This window comes from Macaca mulatta, chromosome 7 (assembly GCF_049350105.2).
Source record: "Macaca mulatta isolate MMU2019108-1 chromosome 7, T2T-MMU8v2.0, whole genome shotgun sequence".
NCBI lineage: Eukaryota > Metazoa > Chordata > Mammalia > Primates > Cercopithecidae > Macaca > Macaca mulatta.
In genome coordinates, this window is record NC_133412.1 from 4,572,416 (window position 1) to 4,584,500 (window position 12,085).

The 12,085-nt window shown below is 35.3% G+C and overlaps 1 protein-coding gene and 1 long non-coding RNA gene across 29 annotated transcripts in view; one reads left to right on the top strand and one right to left on the bottom strand.

The window, feature by feature from the left end:
- Positions 1–12,085, top strand: part of UBE3A (ubiquitin protein ligase E3A) — a 102,695-nt gene that overhangs the window by 60,692 nt on the left and 29,918 nt on the right. For all 28 annotated transcript variants that reach the window (XR_013395173.1, XR_013395174.1, XR_013395177.1 and 25 more), the window contains 2 exon segments: positions 1,566–1,864; positions 5,520–6,766. Coding sequence is in view for 22 of the 28 variants with exons in the window: in XM_015141693.3 (XP_014997179.1) it covers positions 1,566–1,864; positions 5,520–6,766 (1,546 nt within the window). In the remaining 6 variants the exon portion in view is untranslated.
- The window catches only part of LOC114679324 (uncharacterized), a 139,619-nt gene that overhangs the window by 41,132 nt on the left and 86,402 nt on the right, over positions 1–12,085 (bottom strand). The gene's annotated exons all lie outside the window — the stretch shown is intronic.

Sequence of the window (12,085 nt, forward strand, 5' to 3'; positions counted from 1 at the left end):
AGTGGTAAATTTGCATGGAACATTTGAAAAAATATAAGCACCAGAATGAATTGAATCTGTGTGAATTGTCACTTTTTGTCACCTACCTGCATAGTTTAGACAGTCAAAGTCTTTCTTTTGAGACAAAATTGGATCTCATTTGTCTCTTCACTTACTTGCTGTCTTGTTACTGAGTTTCTCATGATTAGCAAGATGTAAATTCTCTGCCATTGGTCATTTAGTCCTACATGTTAGTAAGATAATTCTGTGAATTTTTTGAAAATTAGCTGAATTATTTTTCTTATAATTTTGATTCTTCGTAGTTTTTATTTCCATACTTGTGAATTTGGGACCAAAAGGAATAGCTATGACTTACGTTTCTTTGGATCCAGTAGTTTATTCTACTGAAATTATGGTGTTCTCATCATCAGTTAGTAGAAGTACAGACTCTTTAGTGTTGAATATAGAGATAATGTCATCTAACTTCTTACTTGATCACATAATTCCTTCCTCAGTTTTGGTAGCTCTCTTGTAACAGCTGAAATAGGACATTAATCTGTGTACTTTAAGTTCACAGAGTAAAAGGAATATAAGATTTTGAGTGATGCAACTTAAAATACTCCATCTTGTAATGTGGAACTAAGGAGGAGGTTTAGTGACAAGTTTTAGATTTAAGATTATATACTTTGGAGCCTCTTTTTCTTTTTTATTTTCCTTTTTTTTTTTTTTTTTGAGACAAAGTCTAGCTCTTGCCCAGGCTGGAGTGCAGTGGTAGAATTTCGGCTTATGGCAGCCTTGACTTTCAGGCTCAAGTGATCCTCTCACCTCAGCCTCCCAAGTAGCTGGGACTACAGTGCATGCCACCACACCTGGCTAATTTAAAAAAAAATAACACTTTGTAGAGAGTAGCCTCACTAGGTTGCCCAAGCTGGTGTTGACCTCCTGGGCTCAAGTAGTCTGCGTGCCTCAGCCTCCCACAGTTATGGGATTGATTACAGTCATGATCTACCTCACTCAGGCTGCAGCCACTTTCTTTCAGTAGCTTTGGATATTCCACTTACAAATTTATTTTTAAGTCTCCCATGTGGTTGATAATTGGGAAAAATAGTTTTTATTCCAGATAGATATTCTGTGTTAACTGTAAGTCAAATGTTTACAAACTGTTAAAAATGAAATAGTGATTATGTAAAGGAAAACTGGATTTTCCTAATGCTAATTTTTAAAATGATAGAATCCTAAAACTCTTAGCTGTAAACCTGGTGATTTTTCAGCTGTTGTACTAAACAACTTAAGCACATATACCATCAGACGAGCCCCCCTCCCCCCTTTTAAACCAAAGGAGTGTATACTCTGTTAATGCAGTCAGTAAGCATTGACATTCTTTATCATATCCTAGAAAATATTTATTAGCTATTTCACTAGTCAGGGGTTGTTGGTAAATAGTGCATCTCCATTTTCTACTTCTCATCTTCGCACACAGGTTAATCACTTCAGTGCTTGACTAACTTTTGCCTTGATGATCTGTTGGGCTTTGTACATGACAGCTATACTAATCACTGTGCTTATTGTTTGACTGTTTGGTACAGGAAGCGAGCAGCTGCAAAGCATCTAATAGAACGCTACTACCACCAGTTAACTGAGGGCTGTGGAAATGAAGCCTGCACGAATGAGTTTTGTGCTTCCTGTCCAACTTTTCTTCGTATGGATAATAATGCAGCAGCTATTAAAGCCCTCGAGCTTTATAAGATTAATGCAAAACTCTGTGATCCTCATCCCTCCAAGAAAGGAGCAAGCTCAGCTTACCTTGAGAACTCGAAAGGTGCCCCCAACAACTCCTGCTCTGAGATAAAAATGAACAAGAAAGGCACTAGAATTGATTTTAAAGGTAAGATGTTTTATTTTTAATTGAGAATTGTTGGCTGAAAACCATGTGGGAGATTTAAATGTATGAGTTTTTATTTGTTTTTTCTTATGTGACATTAAGACATTTTGATACTGTAGAACCAATTTTTTGTTTTGGTAAAGGACAGGAATAATAACTACATTTTACAGGTTTAATCGTTGCTAATTAGAAGCAGATCATATGCCAAAAGTTCATTTGTTAATAGATGGATTTGAACTTTTTAAAATTCTTAGGAAAAAAAGTATTAATTGATAGTTAATCTCCAAAACTAGGCCACAACATCTATTTAAGTTATAGAATAACTGGACTCAGTATCTGGCATGAGTTCTGGAACCTCAGGATGATGTGATGAAAGAAGTAGGAAGAGGAAGCAGTGGGTTTTTTTCCATTTTAGAAGGCAAGACAAAATTTTGTGATAGTTATGTGAGAATTCTACATTTCCTTCAAATATATGCTTCTCACTCTCCTCACAAACATTTGGTACAGTCATGCTGCCAAGGGTGGTGACCTACCAATGACAATCTTCACTCAGGTCTTTTGTTTTTTAAATGGTCCTGTGTCCAAAATTCAGGATTCGATTACCTTGTCGCTAATACTAAAACTCCAAGTTATTTTCCTCAGTGAATGTAATTAGTAACACGGTAATCAAATTTTTGAATGACTGCCAGGGCTTAGCGCCCCTGCACCCCCACCCCCATACACACGCAGAGGCAATTGTATTTTAAGAGAGAAAGCTTTTTGTTTATGACGTGTAAGTGACAGAATTTTAGAGGCATTTGCCTCTAAAACTTTCAGTAACATCATCTGAATCAAGTTTGAAAGAATTAATGAAGTGGCATTGTGTTATAACCTCTACTGTTTCCACAATAGAATTATTTTCGTCACTTTACACAACTTTGTTGCTTCAGAGTGTATAGTTCTGTTTCATGAATTAGCTCACACACTGTGGAAAAATAGGTAAATGTCTATATATATAGTGTGTCAGTATAATGTGGAAGCTGCATTGACTCTATTGTACACAGTTCTCCAGTAAGTGTGCACCACAGAGTACCAGTAACTGAACGCAGAGTGCTGGCACAGTGGAATGCAGCCAGCTGGGGGGGGTGTGATACATGAGGAATGTACTCATCTGCTCTTTTGGCCACATGCTCCATCTTAGAGATGCTTATTGTGTGGCTTTATCCGGTCTTTATGCCCCCACCTCTTTTTGCTGAAGTCTGCATTAGTTAGCAGTTTTGACCTTTCCTTTTTCCTACTTTCTAATCTGCTACTGGTACTATTCCCTGTTCTTTACTGTTTTGTTTTTGTTTTTGTTTTTGCAGTGTTTTACAGTTACTATCATATATTAGAAATTAGAAATGCTGTCTCTGCACTAGTACTCTTATTTTGATTATTAATTATGTTTATTAACACTAATCACAAAGTTGCGTAACTATTAAGTAGTCTGCACCAAACTCTTGTTGTGTAAAAGGTTTTTAAGTGCAGAATTTAAAAGATTGAGTATTTTCAGGGACACATTTATCACAAGAAATCTTACAAAAAATGTCTTATTTAATATATTCTCAGTAGAACACCTCTATCAGTAAACCAAACTTTATGAATGTTCATATCTAATTACAGTGTTTTTTGACTAATTTTTATCTATATATCTGAAAAATTCAGTTTAACATATTAAACACTACAGGCCAGGCATGGTGGCTCATGCCTGTAATCCCAGCACTTTGGGAGGCCAAGGCGGGCGAATCACGAGGTCAAGAGATCGAGACCAGCCCAGTCAACATGGTGAAACCCCATGTCTACTAAAAATACAAAAAAATTAGCCGGCTGTGGTGGTGTGCACCTGTAGTCCTAGCTTCTCGGGAGGCTGAGGTAGGAGAATCGCTTGAATCCAGGAGGCAGAGGTTGCAGTGAGCCGAGATCGTGCCACTCCAGTCTAGCCTGGCGACAGAGCGAGACTCCATCTCAAACAACAACAGCAACCACAACAAAAAACACTACATGGAAAAAGTATAGGTACATTCTATATAGGATTAGTAGACTGTCAGAATCACTTGAAGATGTTCCGAAAGCATGACATATCAACAAAGGACATGTGAGTCTAGAATCGTGATCCCTAGGACAGGCCATATTACTGCATGCAAAGCAAGTCTTTGTTAAGCTTATGACTTGCTCAGGAAGCAAAGTGTTTTATGTCTTAATTTTCTGTTACATTTTGGGAAATTAGATAGGGGTTTTGCATTGTCTTGGAAGAAGGTATTATAAAAATTTTCAATGAAAATAATGAGAAATAGACTTCCAGTGGTTTTACGCTTTTGGGGAAAAGGTTACTGATGTTTAGCAAAAGATGCTTATATATTCTTAATAGAACAAACCTGAGAATTAGTTCTTAAAGAGTTAAGGCCCATAAAAGAAACTGCAAGTGTTGACACTCTTGTAGCTTGGCCACAGATCAGATCCTTAGTATGATAAAATTTGGTATTTTTGTGGTTCAATTTTTGGAGACCATTCAGTGATCACTTACATTTTATATTGTCTTTCATTGTGAAACAGATATATTATAGCAGAGGTGGGAGTCATTAAAAATTCTACATGTTGTATAGTACATGTATAAAGGTATGTTTGGCACAATGGAGGTAGGATTGTGTGCCTCTAAAATTAACCCCTTAAGTAGTTAATCTGATGATGATAAGTATGTCACTTTATTGATGAAAGGGAGAATTAAGACTATTCTCAGTATTATGTTGGTCAGTACACAAAATATATCATTTGTTTTTACCTGTAAAATAAAATATCTTTCATCCTGTTAGCCAGAAGGGGGAAAGCATTGGCCTGAAAATAACACTTATCTCAAAAAGTTGGGAAATGTGGTCCAACTCTGTGCCCAGGAAAAGAGGAAACAGATTTTGATGACTACATAGTCTCTGCACTGCTTGCCAGCTCATAAGTTGCCTTCTTCGCACTGTTTTCATTGCTCAAAAATTATTTTCTGTCACTCTATGAGACTTAGTCTAACCTGATTGCTGGCTGCAGAAAGCAGTTTCTGCTCAAGAGCTGATGAGAAATGGTATATTCTTCTCAATCACTCACAGAATGACTACCCTGGAACAAACTAGGAAGACCCAAAATGAACCAGTTTTCTTTTAATACATACATAGATGCTGAAGGAACCTTTCTTTTAAGACTTTGCCTTCTCAGTCTTTTGAGAACGGAGTACTGAAACAAGAAAACTCTCAGAAGATTAGTAGTATTTCTGTTCTACAGTGAGGTTTTAAGAGCTGTATTATGATTAATCAGTATATGACATATTGGTTCATATTTATAAATAAAGCTATACATTAATAGATATCTTGATTATAAAGAAAGTTTAAACTCTCCTGATCTCATTAAGAGTTATGCATTGTTGAAAGAATGTAAAAGCATGGGTGAGGTCATTGGTGTAGGTAGTTCATTGAAAAAAATAGGTAAGCATTGAATTTTGTTTGCTGAATCTAAGTATTAGATACTTTTAGAGTTGTATATCATAAATGATGTTGAGACTACAATGTTTGGCTGTTTTACTTTTATTAGAACTTTTTGCAACAGGGTAAACATGCATATTATGAAAATAAATGTTCTCTTTTTTCCTCTGATTTTCTAGATGTGACTTACTTAACAGAAGAGAAGGTATATGAAATTCTTGAATTATGTAGAGAAAGAGAGGATTATTCCCCTTTAATTCGTGTTATTGGAAGAGTTTTTTCTAGTGCTGAGGCATTGGTACAGAGCTTCCGGAAAGTTAAACAACATACCAAGGAAGAACTGAAATCTCTTCAAGCAAAAGATGAAGACAAGGATGAAGATGAAAAGGAAAAAGCTGCATGTTCTGCTGCTGCTATGGAAGAAGACTCAGAAGCATCTTCCTCAAGGATAGGTGATAGCTCACAGGGAGACAACAATTTGCAAAAAGTAGGCCCTGATGATGTGTCTGTGGATATTGATGCCATTAGAAGGGTCTACACCAGATTGCTGTCTAATGAAAAAATTGAAACTGCCTTTCTCAATGCACTTGTATATTTGTCACCTAACGTGGAATGTGACTTGACGTATCACAATGTATACTCTCGAGATCCTAATTATCTGAATTTGTTCATTATCGTAATGGAGAATAGAAATCTCCACAGTCCTGAATATCTGGAAATGGCTTTGCCATTATTTTGCAAAGCAATGAGCAAGCTACCCCTTGCAGCCCAAGGAAAACTGATCAGACTGTGGTCTAAATACAATGCAGACCAGATTCGGAGAATGATGGAGACATTTCAGCAACTTATTACTTACAAAGTCATAAGCAATGAATTTAACAGTCGAAATCTAGTGAACGATGATGATGCCATTGTTGCTGCTTCGAAGTGCTTGAAAATGGTTTACTATGCAAATGTAGTGGGAGGGGAAGTGGACACAAATCACAATGAAGAAGATGATGAAGAGCCCATCCCTGAATCCAGTGAGCTGACACTTCAGGAGCTTTTGGGAGAAGAAAGAAGAAACAAGAAAGGTCCTCGAGTGGACCCCCTGGAAACTGAACTTGGTGTTAAAACCCTGGATTGTCGAAAACCACTTATCCCTTTTGAAGAGTTTATTAATGAACCACTGAATGAGGTTCTAGAAATGGATAAAGATTATACTTTTTTCAAAGTAGAAACAGAGAACAAATTCTCTTTTATGACATGTCCCTTTATATTAAATGCTGTCACAAAGAATTTGGGATTATATTATGACAATAGAATTCGCATGTACAGTGAACGAAGAATCACTGTTCTCTACAGCTTAGTTCAAGGACAGCAGTTGAATCCATATTTGAGACTCAAAGTTAGACGTGACCATATCATAGATGATGCACTTGTCCGGGTAAGTTGGGCTGCTAGATTAAAAACCTAGTAATGGGGATATCATGATACAGTTCAGTGAATTCATTTTAAAAGTGACTGAAAAAAATGATACCATATAGCATAGGAACACATGGACATTTCTGATCTTAGATATAAGTATTACACTTTGTTGTTCCTGTCCAAGTTTATAGATGTTTTCTACAAAGTATCGGTTGTATTATATAATGCTCACTCTATCTTTGAAAAAGAGTGGGTTTTCTAAATCTTGAATACTAGATCCAAAGTTTCTTTCATTCAGAAGAGAATAGAGTGTTGGGCAAAGACCAGAACAAGAGAAATGGGGAGATACCCAGTAATAAGTGTGGATGTGAAGTCTTGAACTGGGAGAAATGGTACAGTAAAACTATACCATAAAATTTTAGGTAGTGTCCAAAAAATTCCATCATGTAAAATTCAGAGTTGTTTTATTGTGAACTTGATGAAGTGACCATGGCAGACCAGCGCCTGTTGCCAGTAAGAGTTGAGTCCTGCTGGGCCACTTAGAATATCCCTGTATGGACGGCACTGCCTGGCTGTGGTAGTTTCTTCCCACTTAAAAATTCATAGAGACAACTCTGGGTCTTGGAACTTCTGGAAAACAGCAGCTATTCCAAAAATTTGGGGATTCGTGGTGGTGCCTGTAACATCAAGTGCAGGGAGATCGAGCAGGGAAATACTGGAAACTCAGGTACTCGTCTTAACTTCCTGGTTTTCCAGATGGGGTTGCCATTTGTTGCTTTGCTTTTCTCCACAAAAGATTATTTTTAGTGTATCTATTTAAGAATATAAGAGTGGCCAGAAGACAGAAACCAATTGTCAGTCACATTTTACCAGAATTTACATTTGTCACAGGTGTATTGTCTCAGAGTTTTATTGTATTTCTAGTATTAGGTATCCCTGTCATTGCTGCTTTTTTATCATCTTCAAGTAAAATTTAATGTCAACCAAAATTAAGGTAGTTAATAATACTATAGTATACTAGTAGAGAAAGTTGTCTGACACAACTAGGAAATGTGATTTTTACTTTAAAATGTATTTTAGTTTTAGAATGTCTAAATTTTAGTTTTAGAATTGTCTAAATTTGAGAATTCATAAAACTATAGCCCAGTGGAAAAAGTTGACATCTCAGAAATTACAAATTGCAGAGATTTTGTTTTTTTCTTTGTTACTGTTTTTGTTTTTGTTTTTAATGTCAGATATGTTTATAGTGGTGGAGAAAGATTCTGCATTATTTAAGCAACTCGGGTGGTTTTCTAGCAGAGACAAAAGGGGGCTTTAACTGCCTGAAGTCATTATTATTGCTTGCTTTCTGGTACCCTTTTTATTTCACTTACATAGTTTTGAGACACATGAATAATTAATACACTTAACGACTGATCATAAGGCAGCCAGCACCTTGCTTTACATAGTTTAGCAGAATGATAGGGTATTTTATAAGAATGTGAGTGATGTTTTATGAAAGGTATGTTGAGGTCTGTCTATGACTATCCATTGTTGGAGCAGAACTGCAAATGCCGAAGCTACATACTTTATGTTTGGCTTCTTGAGGTGAGATCCCTTCTGCTGTCTTCATCAAAAGCTATGTCTAGCCTTTAAAAGCAATGAAATTACACTGTAAGATTCATTCCAGGGTTCAAAAAATTGTCTACCTTCCTTATCTGTCTTCTGCTCAGAAGTCTACTCAGTCTTATTTTCCTCAGTCCCCCCGTTTTTTTCTCTAGTAAAGCAAGCCTAACAAACAACAAAAGTTAAGTACTTGGTGTATACTTTATTCTATTTCTTAAATTCTATTCTAGAATTTTAAGGAAACTACCGCTTTTAAAGCCTTCTCAGGTGTTAGTATAAAATTAACTGTGAGCTCTTTAATTATGGTAACTTTTTTTTTTTTTTTTTTTTTAGCAAGTTCTGCTTAATTATATCAAAACTAGATAATATGGTGTGGCCTATTATAAATCAGAATTCACTAGATAGTATATGTACTTGAATATTGCCTGCCCACAAAAGCAGTTCACTTCAGAAGTCATGTGTGTTAGGCAGTTTAATAAACTGTTAAAGTAGAAAGAGATGATGCTCACTGAGAAGCTTCTTAGGGACTCTAAATGCTCCCACTAAGCAGATTTTACTCTTAACTAACTTTCTCCCTTGCTTTCTCTTCTTCCTTTTCTTTCTTTCTTTTTTTTTTTAAATAACAGAATGTGAAAACACTGGAAAAACCAGCATCAAAATAGGTCTTAGAAGTAAAATTGATAACCTGCGTAATTTTTTGAACTAAGTATTCACAGCAGGTGATGATTATGATAAAGCCACATATTTTAGTAACACATAGTAGAAGGTCTATAGTAGAAAGTGGTTTAAGATTATTCTCTCATGTGAAAGCTCAAAAGTAGTGATGAGTTTTTCAAGACCTTATTTCCCAAGAATCTCTGCTTTTTAAGCCTCGTTCTTATATATCACAGTGAACAAACTATTGGCCACTTTTTTATGACTTGCTAATTTTGGAACTGTATAGCAGCGTTGGGTAGAAAAGAAGAAATGAGAAACTTTGTGGTAAGCTTAATATTGATAAATAAAATTATGGGATCTTCGGCTTTAAGAGCTGAAAGAAGAGTTCACTCCTTAGTTTAGAAATCAAGCCCAGAAAATAGTGACTTCATATATGAGACTCTTGTATGTTTTCTGTTGAGGAGTGGTAACTTGAATTAATAATTATGGATTTTTTTAAAAAAGAAAAATATATTCATTGCTTTTGTATATTGTGATATTCAAAGCAGACTAGCAGCTTTTTTCCTGAGGTTTTTAAAGAAATTGTCTTTGATGACAAGAGAAGAATTCATGTTTGTAGTATTTTAATCTCTGATTGTAGAAAACACTATAATTTTATTACTGCTAAGACAGAAAAATACCAGCAATTCATTGTAAGATGCTGTCATTTGTATGGTATAATCTGATTTCACAGATAATGTGAAAAAAGAAAAGTGAATTTTAGAATCAATAGAATATAAATTGTCTCTTCACAAACACTTTAGAACTGCCTAAGAACACCCCCACCCTACCCCGTTTAGCTTACTGCCATAGTTCCCCTAGGACTGACTTTCAGTACTTTTTGTTATTGTTCCTTAGAAAACAGTACAGTGATAAACATGAGCTTAGACTTCACCTTTCATTGAATGAAGACACTCCTAAATGTGATGAGGTTTTTACATATTTACCCATTTGCGTGTTCTTTTACAAGTAGATAATTTCTCATTTTTCTTAGATGAAGCACTTCCAAGGATAGTATGTATTAAGATTTTTTAAATTACTTCTTAAAGGAGAAGATAGAGGTTATAAGTTTATGGAAGAACATAGTATTGCCATCATGAGGTCTCCCAAACTGCCTTCACATCTGAACGTGAAAATTGTTCTAAAAAAAAAATAAATCCAGGGCCCTATCCTTTAAGAGGTTTAGATTAGAAGCTGTATTGTAGAGCCTATGAATCTGTATTTCTGGTAATACTCCACAGATATTTTGATAAAGCCAGACTCCAATATTTGGGAAGGTGGCTTTTGGTACATCTTGGGTTGGGGTGTTTGTGCATGTATGTTTATGTATGTATGTATGTGAGCATACATAGAGAAAGGAAGGCCATTTTGATATACAAGTATGTTTGTGTCTTTCGGAAACTCAGATTTTTAAGAGGATCATGGGGGCAGCAAGCTTGGAATAGAGGATGATGGTGGTGTGAAACTTGGTTCCAATTAGTCAGGGAGTTCTAGAATTTCACATAAATACCTAAAAACCAAAAGGAATGGCTGAGATGTGGAATTGAATAGGGAAGTTCAAAAATAGGAATTAGCACAAATAAAGGTGATTGGCACAAATAAAAAGCCCCACTACCAGGAGGTTCTGCAAAATCCCCTCTGAAAGTCACTGGCCCTTTTCATCTGGTTTCTAATAGCCCAGTCTAACCCAGCTTCCAGCATTTTCAGCTCCCAGCTTCCAGCGTTGGTGAACACTCTTATTATTGAAACACGAACTTAATTCTTTTATTCATTCATTGACTCACAGAGCTTTAAAAATAAGATTATTCTGTGCTGCTCTAGGTATATTTAATTTTATCTTACACATACAGTATATTGTGGTTAACATGTAATTTCCATTGTTCTTGTGATCTAATAGAAATAAAAAATGAAACCAAGAAATATTCTTAGTTTATGCCCTCAAAGTAATTTCTCAGAAACTGAATGAGAGAATGAAGCCTATATATACATAGATCCTCAGCATTATATAATAATTTAAGACAATGAAACATCAAACTTCTTAGTATTACATGTGAGGAAAATGAAATCTAAAAGAGATTCTAGCCTACATAAATTAATGGCAGAATTGGAAGTAGAAGTCAGGATTCCAGGTCTCATGGACATACGTGATTATGTGATTTGGTATTACCCAAACATTTAAACTACATTTGAGATGTAACAGACTTTTCTTCATGTGTTTATAGTGAACATGAAAAAATTAATCTGGATAACCTAGAAATCTCAGGCAATAGTTTAAGCCTCAAGTTGACTGAAGTAGTTGAAGCTAGCCTTTCTTAGAAATCCCAGGCATTCTTAAGTGTTAGAGGTCTCTCTTATCTGAGTACTGCTTCTACTTAAATATTCATGCTATTAAAGATTTTTTTAAAAAAAAATTATGAATGGGTTTGATGTAATAGCTCAGGAAACTAAGATTTTAAGTGAGGAGGTTTTCCTTTTGATTCCTGTAAGTCTAGTAATACCATATTTTGATATTAAGATGTCATCCTGCTAGGTATTCTGCAAATACTTTGATATCAGGTCAGATTTTTTAAAAAAATGAACACCCTAGGATTTCTTCATCATGGCCAATTAAAAAGTTCAGAAATTAAAAATCATTTTATCCAGCAATTGATGAAGTCAAGAGTCCTAAAGAGGAGGAAGTTATGCAGTGAAGAGGTAGCTATGATTATATCCAGGATGTTTTTGTTTATTTTTCCCCAGTAATCTCTGTCTCTTGCTAGTGTCCATATTAAATAAATACAACATACGCTGTACTTTTAAAAATACCTAAAAATTCACATCTGTATACCAAATAAATTCAGGCATGCATGCACATTCTCCTTTTTAGAATGTTTTGACATAGTCTTCCAAATTTCAAATATTCTAATGCATTTAAAACAACTTCTGACTTACAGTTTTATGGTGAAGTTTGTGTTTAAACAACAACAACATACAGTTTTAAATAGCATAACTATTAGGGAAAGAATACACCTTTACGGTTTATATTTGTTAAATCTTT